Below are 17,081 nucleotides of genomic sequence, written 5' to 3' on the forward strand. Positions count from 1 at the left end.
AAAGCAGAACACCTGGCCACCTTAGATTGAACACCCACTCCCAGATCAACTTTCCTAATGACAAAAAGCATTGCTGCCTTGCCTGGGTTAAGATTAAAATCCAGTATACAATAAGCACAACAAACATCCTGGGCAAATTTTTGTAAAAGTTTCCACGTGGCACTGAAAAGAAAATGAATGCTGCACCAGATGAACCTCTCTGGAAATAAAGTGCCACAAACAGGGGGCTACAGGCGAGAAGGCCCTGTCTCCGGTCACCACCAGACACTTCACTTCAGTTGGCAGGAGAACACAAAGGAAGGCCTCCCAATCCAGGCATGCAGTATTAGCGTGGCCAGGCAACTTATGCATTTGCAAAAAAGGGGAAATGAACACACACACACCCAAAAGGGGTGAAAGAGGATACAGATGTGCATAAAAATTGCATATGCTAATTGATGTGTATAGATGCCAATTTAGAAACAAATACTATATTTTAAATAGAACTACAATATGTCTCACCATTGTGGGTAAGACTTTGACCAGGTGACTTGTGTACCTGCTCAGTCTGCTGTTCTCCAAGTACTAATTGTAGATGGGCCCCTTCAAGTCTCTCCATTCTTAAGGTTCTGTATCTTTGAACCAGACATGAAGGAACAGCCTTTCAAATAGAAGATGTCTTTAAATAGAGAACTGTCCTCTGACAGCCCTTCAAATCGAGGAGCGCCCTCTGTAAAGTAGGACGTTTGAGTTAGAAAAGTGTGAAAAGGCCTAATTATGTCTTTAGTGAATATGAACACTGCAGAATTGTCCCTGGGTAATATTGGATTTTGCTGATCCACATTTGTGATTTTTCACAATATATAAGAAACCAGATCCATTTTTACTTTTTCCAGCTTTGAGTGCATCAAACTTGGGCGTTCTAAAAGCCTGGCTTTAAAAGCTGTTTCTCTCTTGCTTGGGAAACCAGATCTCCTATTTGAAGGCTTATTTGTTTTGTATGTTTCCTATTGCTGTTTGTATTTTGTAAAGCACTTTGAGGACATGTTGCGTGAAAGGCACTCTACAAAATCCAGCTGAAAATAGCCTGCTGCACAACTTTGTACATGGCAGCAGGGGGGCACTTTCAGAAGATTGATCCTCAAGCGCACTTAGCATAAGCAGCACACTTTTCCCCCGGAAAGCGAGATGAATACTCCTCCTCGCTCTGCCTGTTGAACTGAATTCCCAAGACAAAACAGCTTTAAAATCAAGTTCAGGAGGAAAGGGTCTTATCTGAGCCCATCCTACAATGAGGATTTTCAACACCGCTGCTTTTGTGAAGGGAAGAAAAAAGGGGGGGGTGAAAAAATGAAAACTTAAAAACGTGCAGATTCTCTTACCTAGAAAGTCTGAAGAAGGGGCTTAACAGCAGTTCCAAATCTAGCCTCACTCTGGACTGCTAGCACCTCCAGGGGCCCTTCGTATGATGGGGAAGCTTTAGGGCAGCGGTGTTGAACCTCAGGCCTGCAGGCCAGATCTGTCTTGCCTGGGGTCCAAAGAGGGCCCTTCCATGGCTGTGCCACTTCCATCTAATGGTTTGGTGGTTTCCTGGCTTTTGTGCAGGTTTTACTGGCAGGAAGAGCTTTAAGCTAAAATACACTGCTACTTGGGGTATGTTGGGCCCTGCCCCTTTTGCCTTTGGCTCCGCCCACCACTGGAATGCAGTCTCCTAGAGTTTCTCCAAACTGGAATGTGTCAGCCTGAAAGAGGTTCTCCACCCCTGCTATAGGGAGTTAGACAGCCCAGTCCCTTGACCCAGATAAAGTGACTACATTTCAGTCTCTGTATGTATCATTGCAACCCATTCAGTGTCCTGTTCTTTGCCAGAAGCATGGTATGTGCTGGTGCTAACCCTGTAAATTAAACGAACATTAAGACCTCATTTGGACAATCACATCTTAGCTTAATAAGCCAAGATATGTACAAGGCTTGTGCATACACATGCAACCTATTCCCTCCTCCTTTCCTGGCACACTGCACTTAACCCTGGAAGACTTCAGTTAACCAAAGTCTCTTGTCCAAACCAGGACTTTTTTTTTGTCTAAACATGCGTAGGATTGAGCCCTTAGTTTGTTAGCAGTTAAACATTTCATAGGCAAAGTAAACAGGCATCTGTGCCATCTGCCCTGGTACAATTGGTCAGTGACTGAGAGCACCACATGTTCTTTTAAAATGTTTAAATTGTTTTAATTATGGGGTTTTATTCTTTTATCTTGTTGTTCATCACGCCGAAATCTTTGACGTGGAGAGGTATATAAATGTTGTAAATAAAAAAAATAAAAATGGAAGAACTGAGACCTGAGTTCAAATTCTGCTCGTGGCAGTGATGCTAATTGATTTCAGTGGATTCCGCCATACAATTCAAAATATAGTTATTGTTATCCTTTATATATTTACTTAAAATGGGAAACTGTGAAGGGAGTACAACAGCAGACTTGCCCAGGAGACAGGAGCTGTGCATTTGGCTCTGGCACACCTTGCCCGGAAAATGTTGATCACTCCTTTTGCTGGCTTACTTATTCAGGAAGGTATTCCATGCAAATTCCCCTACTTTATTGGGCATGAATCCCATTGTGAATATTATAATGGTAGCTCTTCATTGCAGTGGAGGTGCATCAGTTAAGGCTTTTATTGCTTGGTGGAAAGCTATGGCAATTTTCCATGCAAGTTATAGCTTTTGGTGCAAGATCATTTGTAATCTAGCTGATGATGCACCTCCTCTAGTACTGCTTTGCAGAGTTCTGAGCAGAAGGCCTATTAATTGCTGGAAACGTTTCATACCTACTTCTTTAGCTGCTGAGAGAGAATAGGTGCATATAATTGTTTGCAGCTGGAATGGGTAACTGCTGTGGTCTACACAGAGATGCTTTCTGAGGCGATTCCGTTTTAATCCGAATGTTCATGAATCCAGGTTTGCGCCTCCAGTGGCACATGTGGCCAGTAAAGCCGTGTATACATAAAAAAGAAATATCGCTTTCACAGGGCAAACGGCACCTGAGACCATATTAGTTGAGGGTTGGGTGGGCGGAGTCCCGCAAGTAGAACTGAACGTCGTCATCTGCGTAGGTGCGGGTCAGCGAATGAGCGGAGGCTTGCTCCCCACCCTCCTCCCATGCTTGGCGAAGTGCCATGGAAGAACGAGTTATTCCCAAGCAGACATGTGTAGCCAACACCTCTCCTCATGTCCACCCTTTCTCAGCAGGAATAAGGGTAATTTGTGGGTGACCAGCTTTTAAAATCGTTACAGTCCTGCATACCTTCGCTGTTATGGAAGAGCAGATATTTAAAACAGCAGGCTTGCTCTTCACCCTCTCCCTACTCACGGTGAAGTGCAATGGAATACAATGACTTATGTCTGAGTAGACATGTTTAGCCAACACCTCTCCTCGTGTCTACTCTTTCGTGATGCAACTTTCCCTACTGCCTACCAGTGCTGCTCCCCCCAGCCTGCGCCAAAGCCAGCTGAGGTCACACAGACTCCCAAACCACATGGAGGCCACCGCAGCAGGAAAATCTGGTGCAGAAATGACTTTGCAAAGAAGCGGCTTTTCAGGCAGACAAACATGTGGTTGATGTGGAGTGGAGGCTACATCATCTGCCATGATGGTCTGTGAGGCACATTAGAACTGAAGTAAATCCCCCAAGTAAGCGGGGCCTGAGACTGCGTGGTTGTACAGTATCTGTGTTAGCAACTGCAGGCACCTCCACCTATGTGCCTTTGTCTCCCTATAATCATTCAATCGATTCAATTCCCCCTACCTTCACCTCTGTCTCGATCACCTGTTGATCAAGGTAAAGGGAGTGCCTGGACTCTACTCTTTCTTTCCAAAAGCAGGGTTTCCCCCCCTATTTTTTAATTTGAAATTATAAAAGAAACAAAAAAGAAAAAAGGGGGTGGAAACAACAAACAACAAAAACATAGCAAACCCCCTTGTATCTATTCACAGTAACCATCCATAACATTCTAATTCCCTCTTCCATTCCTCTCTAACATTCTGAACATCCACTTTATTACATTCCAAAAAACATTTATAAACAGCTATTGCAGGCTTAGCTTTCTCTAAAGAATCAGTTAATTCCTCCAACAATATAGGAGATGCTGACGCCCTCATTGCTCATGGGCCATATATAGACACCAAAAGGTGCTGTAGTTGAATATATTGCCACCCAACACTAGATGGTAAGTGATGTCTAAGCCACAATACTGAAAATGTATTCAATCCTATTAACTGATCTAAAGTATAAATTCCACTATCAACCTAATTCTTCCACAAAAAAGGTTGCCTCTCTAGTTTCAAACCAGGATTCCCCCGTACAGTTGATTTAGTATAAGAATATGGATCAAACTGCAGCTGATGAGACAGTATGTGCTATGTCTCTCTAGCTGCTGAAACTGCAGGCAGAATCATTCCTTTCTTTTTACTATACCTAGATCCTAATGCCAGAAAGACATGTCATATAAGTTGACTCCAGAACAACCCATGGTGTATTAAAGGAAAAAGATATCTTCCAATCATTTGGATGAGCTAACAGCTAAGCCAAAAGCACAGATTATAAGTAGGTGTGTGGGGTGGCAGACGGTGGGGTCATATGCATAAAAGCATAAAAGCAGCATGCATGAAGCATAAGACTGTACATGTGGATCCCTGAGCTTCCCTTTAATAAGGCTTGCCAACATGGTATCTGGATTTTCCATTCCCCATCACAGCTTCTTGAGCTTATGGGCCAAGATTTGTGGGCAGGAACCTATTTCCAGACATACATTCCTTGTATTTAACTGCTGCCTCCTCCCAGAAAAGTGTGTTTGTGTTTAATTCCTCTTTTGCCTCACTGCACCTCCAAAAAAATTGGAGCCAGTTTGCTGGGGAGGAGGAGGGAGGAGACAGGAACATTCAGATGGGATTGTGAAGTAGCTGGTCCCCAGAAACATGAAGGAGTTGACTTTAGCATCTGCTTTTACAAATTAGTAGGGGAAAAAACTGAGACCCAGGCCTGGTTTGCTAACCCATGGTTTGGGTTGTTGAATTCTGGATCGTTGTGATGTATGAATACAGATGCGCTAACAAACCAAAGTGTGTTCACAAATAACCCAGAAACAGAACCCATGGATTGTTTAAACCTGGGTTGCTATTATGTGTGAACCCAGAATCATGGGTTGCTCATAGATTGTTTCACCAGGCTACAGAGGCATCAGGCAAGAGTGATAAAAACAATAACAGCCACTCTACTTGCCAGTACTACAGTGCTACAAAGGCATTTGGGATACAGGAAGGGAATGGGCAAAGGAGGAGGGAAATAAACAACCCAGGGAATGAGAAAACAAACCACAGTTTGTTTAGTCGTCTTCCAGACAAACCCTGGGTGGGACAACACACCATAGGTTAACCATGGGTTAAATAAACCATAGGTTAGCATTATGTGTGAACCAAGTGTGATCCTACTCAGATGTAAGAGCAAAGCTATTTAAAATATCTATTCCTCACCTTTCCATTTCTTGTCAAATGCTCAAGGTGACTCACAACGTATTTAAAAACAAAAACATCACAAATTTTTAAACTGTTTTAAACAGTGCCCTTTTTAAACAGAAGGGCACTGCAGATAAAGTAAACAGAACAGTGAGTGGATCAACAGAGTAACTTCAGTTCAGTGGGACAAAGGCTTGTTGTAAAAGAAAGGTCTTTACAAAACAGTGGAAGGTCATAAGAGAGGGAGCAAGGCAGTTCCGAGGTGGTGGCAAATGGGGGGGGGGCTCCTGGCGGTGGGGAGCACACGATCTGCTGCCTCTCCTGATGAGCTGCCTGAGGCAGAGGGCTCACTCCACCTCATGGGAAGGCCAGCCCTGCGGAAGCCAATGCAGCTGTTGTAATAAGGAAGTCTTGTGGACTGGCTCCAGTCAACAATCTGGTTGCTGCATTCAGGCCCACCTAAAGTTTCCAGACACTCTTCAAAGGCAAATGACACAAACAAGGGGAGAATCTGTGAGAGGGGAAGGCTCAATTCTTTCCCCATGCCACATACTGATTGTCCAGCTCGCCATTTTTACTCCAAAAATGGAAGTTAGCTTGGCGGGGGGGGGGGGGGGGAGTCTGCAGGAGAGGATCAGAAGACCTTCCTGGCAAATGCTGGTTGGGGAATATTAAAAAGGCTCCAAAATTAAGGAAGAAGGGTTGGACAATGATCAGGAAGAGGAATAGCAAAACACTTCAGTCCAGGGTAATCACAAAAAAACCTGAAGTTCTTTCATGAGGCAAAATATTTTGCACAATTTGAAAAAAAAAAAAAAAAATCCCAGTAGGAACTAGAGCCTGGGATTCAGGGTGAAATGAACCTCTTCTTCAAACAAGTATCAGCTACAGATTATATAAAATACTACTCTATGCTCTTTTTAATAGAATAATAATAGTAGCAATAATAACAATAATAATCCTCGAATGTTGAAAGTTGCTGGCTACATGAAGGATAATGTCACTCTTCCACTTAGGGGGCGTTTGCAGGATAACCCATTCTTGATATCTGATCCTGGTCCTTTCAAAATCTCCTTTCTCTCTCTCTTTCTTCCGGACCTTCCCTCTTGCTGGTTTAAACAACTTAATTTCCTTTTGCTGCCATAGCAACACAGAAACAACCTCAGAGCACAATAAAGAGGATGGCCGCGTTTCACAAGTCTTTGGACCAACCAGAACAGAAGGAACAACAACAACACGACTGATGGTAGAAAAAGTAACATCCAGGAGAGAACACAACAGTGGACTAGCTTCCTATATAGGGTTTTCTATTATTTCGATCCATACTTTTAATACAGAGCAGTATATGGATCAGTGTCTGCTATTAAACAGAGCCATACCTCACGGTATTGTCTAGCTTTATGGTCAGATGAGTATGTCCTAAAATGGAGTAAAGTTACACTTTTAGAAGCAAAGGCCACTGGAATTGTATGTGCACTATTGTTAAAATGTCCAATCTGTCTCTATTAAGTCGTGGTACTGGGCAGGTGGTCAGAAAGAAACAGGAGAAGTTGGAAGTGCATTTCAATCCAGAGGTGAGTTCTAGTTTAAAGGTTATAAATTAATGTAGAAGCTTAGCTGCTAATGCAAAGGTTGTGGCATAGTTATTTTCTGTCCGTCTGTCCTAACAAATGTTAAAGTAGCTATTAAGCGATCTCTCTCTTTCCCCAATATATGCAGTATATGCAGAATGTGTTACAGTTCTAAGGTAATATTGCATAAGACTCTTAAAGATGCCTGTTTTAAGATATATAATGGGAAAATCCTAAACAAGAGTATGGTTTAGAAAATAATTCCAAAATTAAGGAAAGGTTCCTTAACTATTGATGCCTCTTTTGTGTGTGTGTGCGTGTGTGCCTGTTTTAACACTTGACAAATGAGGTTCATGTACATATCAATCCTGGAATTTGTATCCGAATTCTTGTGAACCCAATCCATTCTGCTCCTTCTTAAAACCACCTTTAACATTTTATCGAGATTACAGATTAGCACATTCCAATAGTCCTGTGATTTTAGTCATTTTTTAAAGTTCACAGGAGGTTGTCTGATTTTACTGACATTGGGTGAGCTCTGCTTAAGCTCTACATTTTTTGTACAGGCAAATAAATGTTTTAGCATGCAACATCTGCAGCACTGAGACAATGATGCAAAATATATTTTATCATAAAGCTGTGGGGATGCTAGGCTGCTTTAGCAGGCTGGTAAATCTGTGCAAATGTTGGGAAGAGGATGCCGGAATAGTGTAGATGCTGTAGATTTATAGTATACCAGACTGGATCAAGCTCTGGAGAAATGGACTTGATTTTATTTGTTCCATGGAGCTACATACCTGGAGCAGCAGACTTTGCCATTGCAACCACAGCTGTAGTAATATGCATGGGCATCAGGAATCTATACTTCTCAACATTTCCTATGTTCAGGAAGACATTTCATGAGCTTGTCATTCCCTACTCACAGTTGTTTATGGGTTCTTTAGATCAGGGGTCCCTAACCCCCGGGCCGCAGACCGGTCCCGGTCCATGGCCTGTTAGCAACCGGGCTGCAGGGGTGTGCGAAACCCCCTCACCTTGGGTCTGCGGGGGTCCACGGGGGGGAGGTGATCCCTCCCCCCCCCGGAATCCTCGCTGGCCCCGGCTGGCTCTGCTCCGTGGCGAGTCCACAGAGCTGCCAGCCGGCTCCGGCTACTGGGACGCAAATGGCGTCCGCGTAGCGGATGCCATTTGTGTCCCCGTTCTTCAAGTAATAGGCTACATAAATCTTTATGTAACCGATTACTGCAAAGAATAGGGACGCAAATGGCATCCCAGCAGCCGGAAGTCTGCCAGCGAATGCCCCCCCCCAAGTCCGTGGAAAAATTGTCTTCCACGAGACCGGTCCCTGGCACCAAAAAGGTTGGGGACCGCTGCTTTAGATGATGTTATGACCCTCCAGTTTCACTTCTGTGTTTAACCAGCACTTTTGGCGAGTTTTTTTTAGAGCAGGGAAAATGTGGCATTTAATTGTGAAAGCGAAAGAAAGCGTGATTTCCTTTTAAGTATTTGCGCTATTCCGCTATACCACAGTGCCACCTAGAAATTATGTAGTGGAAAAGCAGGAAATGAAATGCCCCTTGTGTAGTGCTCATATCTCAGTTCTGCAATTGAACCCAAAGTAGATACAGTGGATTAACAGCTTGTGTAGAAAAACTCTAAATGTGCTGATACAGGGCCACCAACTGAGGTATAAAGTTTAATATCTTTAGGAACCATGAGATTCCTCTGTGATTATTAGGGGGCACACTGCAGCATGGTGGCAAAGTACAACATAAAGTACAACTCCTTTGTACAACATAACCTCTGATAGGGTGGCCAGATATCCTACTTTACAGAGGATACTTTATTTTGGAGAGCTGGCAGAGGACACCTCTATCTGATGGGCTGCTCAGTCCAAGTCTGGTTTAAAGTCAGAGAACCATAAGGAGGGGAAGCAGGCAGGGGCCTTGAAAAAATTGCCCATCAACAGTGAACACCTGGACAGCAGCCTGAGCAGGAACACAGCTCACCTGGTCAGTCTTCTCCACTATGGTGAGATGTATTGTATTTTTATTTAAATTAGAGTTATTATTTCTATATTTGCACCTAGACATATAAATGTGCATATGCAAATGTTATGCAAATTGTTAACCTCTATTGTCCTCTTCCTTGGTGATGTGATTCCTGTTTTTTGGCAATGCATAAGTGTCCACCCAGCTTCTGGCCTCTTTTGCTTCTGATTTCTCTCAGATTCCTCCAACTTCTGCATCAAGTGAAATAAACCACTGAATGTTTGAAAATGCAAAACACAAAGAATAAACAAACATATAGAAAGAGTTGAAAAGCTTGATGCAATTTAAGCAAATCTTTAATTTTCTGAAATTTCCGTTTCTATCCACACTAGCTTCCTTTGCTCTAGAATGGGGAATGCATACATTCCTGTTCTCAAAACATTGCATTCCAGTGTTTCCTTTGTAATTTTTCAGACTTGACTTGTGGCTTTTTTTTGTTGGTGGTGGTACTAAGAAATGCAATTGCAAGACTTATATGGACAAAGTCCTATTCAGGCTTTTCAGAGCCACTATTCCTTTAATTGAAAGCTTCCAGTTTTGTTTCCCTGTTTTTAGAGTGGGGGTGGTAGAATTTCTGGATTCTTTCTGGATTCTTTCAGTTTCCCCTTTTCTTTCCACTACAGTGAAATAGTGCTATTTGGCTCTAAAGGAAAGAAACGAGGGTAAAAATAATGGAAACAAATCAGTTATATAACACACACATACAAATCAACCCTCAGTGCTCATTGGAAGGACAGATACTGAAGCTGAAGCTCAAATATTTTGGCCACCTAATGCGAAAACTCTCTGGAAAAGACCCTGATGCTGGGAAAGACTGAAGGCAAAAGGAGAAGGGGATGGCAGAGGATGAGATGGCTAGATAGCATCACTGATGCAATGAATATGGACTTGAGTACGCTCCGGGAGAGAGCGCAGGACAGGAAGGCTTGGCGTGCTATGGTCCATGGGGTCACGAAGAGTCGGACACGACTGAACGACTGAACAACAACAACCTCAGGGCGGGGTTAAACCAATTCAATAAGGGGCACCCAAGAGGCAATTAATCACTAACCCCTCAGCCATGCTGAGCAGAAAAGCAATGCAATGTGCCGAATCTGCCAACAGAAAGCTTTCAATTAACAGTGGAAGGGGCCTTTGCCTATAATGTGAGTAGACATTTTAGAAAGATTGTGGCCACTGGGAAGATTATTGCTGGATAGATAATATAGTGCTATATTAACTGCTTGTGTGGAACCCCCAATTTAATTCTCTTTCCAGTTGATTGTGGAAACTCAGTGGCACAGCAGGACAAAAAAGCCCTAGGAGAAGCAACCCATGATGCTCAGTTTAATATCAGAAGCTTTGGATCTTTGAGACACTGATTCTGGTTAGATAAATTAATTTGAATTGGGCTAGTATTTTCAGTGATATATTATTTACTGGGGTGGATACAAATAAACTTCCGGACCCATCCTATGCACGTTTACTCAGTAGCAAATCTCACTGAATTCAGTGATGCTTACTCCCAGGAAAGTGCATACGGTCGCAGTTTCATGATAGTATACATGAAATTTCATTGAACATGAAAAGTTCAACGTTGTTATAAAGCAGGGGTGGGCAACCTGTGGCTTTCCAGGTGTTTTGGCCTACAACTCCCATCCACTCTAGCCAGCATAGTCAATGGTGAAGGATCATGGGAGCAATAGGCCAAAACATCTGGAAGGCTACAAGTTGTCCACCTCTGGTATAAAATTTAACCAAATAGCCGAATTTATTTGCTTCTCCTTAATTAGGCTATATGAATGTTTCTGCTTGGTAATGCTAGTCCACATACTGTTTCCAAGTCCATACAATGAAGCTTTCCTTTCGCTTACTACAGTGGTTTGCATTCTCAACATTTATTTATTTATTTTCCTAAATGGCGAAATGTAAGATACCACAGGATGCAGCAGCTTGCAGTTCTATCTTTTTTTGTGCTCTTAAAATTGTCAAACGTTTGATAAGAAAGTTAGCATATTTCAATTTTCCCTCAACATTCTCCCCACCACTACCACCTATCACCACCACCACAAATGGAAGGAAAACCCAGATCCGCCTCCCCACAGACTCACCATGTGCTGAAATCTTACATCTCTATCAGTGCCAAGTCTGATTGGCTTCTGAATCTCAAGGACTTTGATTACAAACCTTGGTCATTCCAGGGAGTCATTCATCTAGGATGGGGAGAACTGGATGTAATGGAAATAAGAAAAAGCCAGGAGGAGGAAAACCAGTGTAAATCTATAGCAGCAAATGACTGTAGTTCTTGTAGCCTCTTGAATGCCACTGCCCTGTACACTTTCATGCTTCCCTCTGCTGTCACCAAGGAGTCCACAGAATAGACGCTCCCATTCTGAAAAGCCACTCACAGGCTTGTTGGAGGGATGGTGTCAGGCTTGGCCATGGGTGGCGTTGAACCATGCTAACGTATGTCTGAGGCAGGATGACATGGGAAACGTGAGATAGAACATGTCAGATCAATCTGAGGGTCAAGCTAGAAAACCAGAAGCTGTGACTGAACAGAATTGCCAAGCAAGAGTATAGATCAAAGTTCATCCAAGGGTGAAGAAATCAGAGAGGGAGGGCTGATCTGTATACCAGGAGCAACAGAGGAGAACTGCCATTGATCCAGCAAAGTTCCCCAATGTCTTTGGGCCTCTTATGTGGTTTCCTGCAAGAGCTGGCTGATGGGATCAAACTTGGGACTTGCTGCAGACCACTGTGTTTCAGGCAGGGTGGCCATGTGTCCTACTTTACAGAGTCCTCTATTTGATGGGCTGCCAGAAGACTGTCCTCTGTTTGGAGGTGTCCTCTATTTGACCTGCTGTCTAGTCCAAGTCTGGTTTAAAGATAAAGAACCCCAAGAAAGGAAAGCAAGAAGCTTGACATTGCCCATCAGCAGTGCCCGGACAGCAGACTGAGCATGGCGTGCAGGTCATGTCATGTGGTGACAGTCCCCCTTACTATAGTTAGATGTATTGTATTTCTGTCTAAATTACAGTAATAATTTCTAAATTTGCATCTCTCTACCTAAATTAGCATATGCAAATGTTATGCAAATGTGTGTCTTTTTTGACGATGCACCATAGTTTCAGGCATTTTCCCCTGGCTCTTCACCAGAGGGCCAAAGGGCCAAAATCTAGAGGCCAGGAGGTCAGAACCACGATGAGCTGACAAGTAGCCTCAGCTGAGGCAAATGTGACACATCCTGGGTAAGGGCAGTGAAGGTTGGTGGATCCAATGTCAGTGGGGCATTCAATCCCCTCTGGGTTTCAGTCAGAACCAGTCAGAACTCTAAAGGAGCTATCCCACATGCAGAACCACCCTGGATAGCTCCTTTAGAGTTCTGACTGAAACCCGGAGTAGATTCAATGCCCCACTGACATCAGAGCCACCAGCCTCCACTGGTTCACATTCTACACAACACTTTCAATAACATACCAGTTAGAGAAAGGCTCATATTTGACCATGTGGAAAAAATATTGCAGCCTGAGTGCAGGGTGAAGACAATAACCCTGCAACAAAAGAGCAACTACCTGGAGGAAAAACTAGAGTCCCACACATAACAGGGGCATATTCATAACACCCATGTGCACGACCTGGAAAAGTCTTCAGAAGCCATAGCCTTTGCTGGCAATTCATCACATGGCTGTTCGTGTGCCTCAAGACTTTCTCTGCAGTCCGTGTCAGTTTGCACTGGAGGACTACAGTAGCCTCCTGTCGATGCTGAAATCTAAGCCGTATTTCTGAAGCGTTGGTCTTATGACTGGTTCATCATGTAGAAGTCACAGGGAAGGCCCTTGCTGACTTCCAGGTGCCCCCAAGGTGTGCTGAGACACTTGCGGGAATCCCCTGTCACTCTTCCACAGGTTTGTGGCGGCCTGCCAAAAGCGAAATTCAGTATGTAGGAGTGTGTGAAACCAGCTTAGTGCATTCTGGGAGCTGCCCGAAGTCAGCACAACGTAGACTGCCTCATGCCCCCTTGCAGCAGTATCCATCCCATTTGGGCGCCCTGAGAGGCCTGCCTCCTCACAGTCCAGGGAACCTGAGTGAGCATTAAGCTCCCTACCCACCCACCTATCCCTTCCAGCAGGGGTGGGCAACTTGTTGCCCTCCAGATCTTTTGACCTACAACTCCCATCAGCCCCAGACAGCATTGCCCATGGTGAGGGAGAGACTGCTGTTCCATCAAGGGTGAGCTTTTCCATGAGCTCTGCCCCACCTCCCTGCCTGGGAAACCTTATAAGGAAGCAGGGGTTACTCCAACTCTCCTTTGAGATTTCTTCTGGTTGGTTTTTGCTTTTGGTCATGAGGAAGGGTGTGCTCGGGCTTTAGGTGTTTTTTTTTAGTTTTAAATAGTCATTTGGATATTGTTGCTTTAAACTTGCATTTTATTATATTGTTTGTTGTATTCATATACTTTTGTGAGCTCATTACGTGCAAACTTGGCCACGGTAATCCAGGCCTTTGGAGGCCTTTTTGGTGGAAAGGTGGCATAGAAATAAGCTGTAACATAACATGACAGGAGTTGTGGGCCAAAGCCTCTGAAGGGCCACAAGTTGCCCACTCCTGGATTACCGTGGCCAAGTTTGCACGTAATGAGTCTCCACTGTGGGTGAATTTCCTTGTGGGGATTCTTGTTGTGGCAGCCGCTGCCATTTTCAATATTCCAGGTGCAGCAGGGGCAAGCCGTAACTTCTCATTACATGCGAACCCAGTGAGGTTGGATTGTTGGGGTGGCTGACAAGCCACTTGCAACCCTAAAATAGCCCATGGGTTCTGGGTGGCTTGTCAAGCACCCCAACAACCCACCGTTGCCAGGTAACGAGAAGCTATGGTATACCCTCACTACAGTCCACATATTCAAAATGGCCACCGCCGCTGTAATGACAGTCCCCACAGGGAAATTCACCCATGGTGGCTTCTCATCATGTGTGAACCAGGACAGTCTCATCCTGAGGCTAACTGAAGCCAGATCCTACTAGGGCACACCCCACCCTAGCAACAAAGAAACACCACATGTGGCAATGTCAAAGCCTTCATTGATCAGCACCTAAGATGAAAGAGATCCTGAAAGAGAAGGACACATGTGTGGAGTTGCCAACCAGCGACCCAGCAGGGCTCCTGTGCCTCAGAGATAACAGTTCAACCGACAGCAAGGTAGGAGCTGTGATGTCCCTCACGGCAGCCACTCCATGCTGAAAACACCTTCTCCTGTTGCATAACTGTCATGGAACTTGCAAGGGTAGGGGAAGCTGTTTGGAGCAAGTAGGGTAATGACCCCACAGAGGAACGGCCGGGAGCATTCATCCTGGTTACTGCTTCTGGTCATCATGTGGGCCCCTCCTTGTCAGCCCGTAATGGGCTGTGGGATGGATCCCGTAATCCCACAGTAGCTGGGAGAGCATCTTATAGAATGCAAGGAGAAAAATGAGATCTATCCAAACCATCCATGATACTGAAAGGATGCAGGAAGTCCCAGCAAAGACTTAGAAACAAAAGCTCATAGAACTTCACACCTTCCAGGATTTTGCCTGAGCTGTCTTAGCATATGGAGGCAAACAGGTGAGAGATCACAGCCCATTCATATTCAGGAAGGAATAGTTTACACCAGGGGTGGGCAGAAGGTAGATCTCCAGATGTTTTAGGATTTCAATTCCCAGAAGCCCCTGCCAGCATGGCTAATGCTCCAGAATGCTGGAAGCTGAAGTCTAAAACATCTGGAGATCTACTTCCTGCCCACTCTTGGTTTACACCAGCCTTCCCCAACCTGATGCCTTCCAGATGTGTTAGACTGCAACTCCCATGACCCCCCTTGCTCTCTGTGACTGAATAATGAGCAATAAGCAGAAAGCAGGTGGAGTGCATAGTCCCTGAACCTGGATGCACCATAGGTGTGGGAGAGAAGAGGGAGTGGTGCTTAGCTAGTATTCATGCCTCAGTCAACCTCTCCCGAGAAGGAGACTGTAGTGACTATGTGTATACTTTTCCACTTGGGGCTGCAGTGGAACTCTGTGCATGCAGCAGCTGTTTCTTGAGCTTCATGAGTGTTTGGCCAGCAGTGGGAATGGTTGGAGTGCAGTGCCTGGCCTTTGCCAATAGAGAACTTACCTCTGTGTGGGGATAAGGGCTTCACCTCTGTGTAGGAGACACTAATCCCTGCTTTTGTGTGGGAAGAGTGTTAGAGCCATACAGTTGAGACTAGACCCAAATCCTGTGGTGCCTCAGCTGGCAGATCTCAAGTATTTATTCATTCATTCATTCATTTCATTTCTATACCGCCCAATAGCTGAAGCTCTCTGGGCAGTTCACAAAAATTGAAACCAAAGAGCACACAATAAAGCAATACAAAATATATAAAACATTAAAACCACAGTAAACAATACTGTGGGTTTGCTCTGCAAGGTATATGTACAAGTGTGCAAGTTTACTGAGTTTTCCTTCCTAAAATCCATCCCATTACTGCTTTTTAATATATTTTTTTATCATGTTAGGATTACTTGGACTGGAAGTCTCCTGAAACCCGATGCCATGTCAGCAGACTACCGGACAACAGTCAGGTCATAGAGGGATACTGGGGACTATGTCTCCCTAAAACCTACAGCACAAGAACAGGTGCACTTGTTCTCTATTCAGAAGATTTAGCCAAACCATCCACAAAACTGAAAGGATGCGGGAAGTCCCAGCGAAGACTTAGAAACAAATGCCGGAAGCTTCACATAGAACTTCACACCCTCCAGGATTTGGCCCGAGCCATCTTGGCATATGGAGGCAAACAGGTGAGAGATCGGAGCCCATTCGTATTCAGGAAGGAATAGTTTACCCTGACCTTCTCCAACTTAATGCCCAACTTGATTATATCAGCCTTCTCCAACTTGATGTGTAGGACTGCAACTCCCATGATTCCCAGCCAACATGGCCATTGGCTGGGAATGATGGGAACTATCAGCCAACTACCAGGGCCAGCATCAAGTATAAGCATGGCGGGCACCTGCCGGGGCCTCACACCCCAGCAGGGGCCCACTGACAAGAGCCACCTGGAGTTGCTTCTCCTCTTCACCATTGAAACCTGCTTGTTCACCCGCCGCTCGCTCTGGCCCAAGCAACGTAAGTGGTGAGAAGGAGGAGCAGGAGATGTCACTGCCTACCTGCTCACTGGTTCTCTGCTTCTCAATGATGAGAAAGAGGAGCAGGAGTGATAGCAGCTGGTGACAATGAGAAGGTAGTCTCGCTAAGGAAGGGGGTCCACTGAGGGTGTCCTGCCCAAGGGCCTTCAGAAACCTGGCAACGGCATGGTGTCCAACACATCTGGAGGACACCAGCTTGGAGGAGGCTGGTTTACACATTTCTAATTACATAATTTCTTTTTTTTTAAGGTTTTTCAATAACAAGCAATACCTGTATCTGGGGGGCAAGGAGAACAGTCCCCTTCACATCTAACTAAACAAGGATCACTTTGTGGGGTAACATGTGGGCACTTTGGCCTTGTCTATGCTACAGATGTGTATATAACTTTTATATCACTTTAAGTGTCATGGCTTTCCCGTAAAGAATCCTGGGAAGTGTAGTTTGGCAAGGTGCTTTTGAGTTTTCTCTGTGAGGGATCCCTAGTTCCCCTGCACAGATCCTTAGTTATTTGGTACAGAACTACAATTCTCAGGGTTCCTTGAGAAGAGATAATGAAGTTAAGCCAAGTCAAACCTTTTACTGTTTTATCTTTTGTGTTCACCACTCCAAAATCTGTTTTAGATATGGAGTGGTATACAAATATTGTAAATAAATAAATAAACCTGTAATGCGGATTTGCTAATTTTAAAGAAATTAAAATGTCCTTCAAGAAGTATTCTAAAGGAGAATTTTGGCTAGTGAGGGATACCTCTGTACACGTAAGGTAGCGGTTGCCAGAAGCATCTGGCATCTCTGAATAGATTAAACTAGCCATTACAGTCAACAAC

At 44.4% G+C, this 17,081-nt stretch overlaps 1 protein-coding gene across 1 annotated transcript in view; it reads left to right on the forward strand.

Moving 5' to 3' along the window:
- Positions 1–6,973: 6,973 nt before the first annotated feature.
- KIAA2012 (KIAA2012 ortholog) overlaps positions 6,974–17,081 on the forward strand; it is a 106,396-nt gene continuing 96,288 nt past the window's right edge. Inside the window, exons 1-2 of the mRNA XM_084818035.1 lie at positions 6,974–7,060; positions 15,621–15,905. Of these exons, the coding sequence (XP_084674161.1) occupies positions 6,974–7,060; positions 15,621–15,905 (372 nt within the window). The remainder of the gene's footprint in view (positions 7,061–15,620; positions 15,906–17,081) is intronic.

Source organism: Heloderma suspectum, chromosome 1 (assembly GCF_057233095.1).
Source record: "Heloderma suspectum isolate Gila_16-S chromosome 1, 16-S_ref, whole genome shotgun sequence".
Classification (NCBI taxonomy): Eukaryota; Metazoa; Chordata; class Lepidosauria; order Squamata; family Helodermatidae; genus Heloderma; species Heloderma suspectum.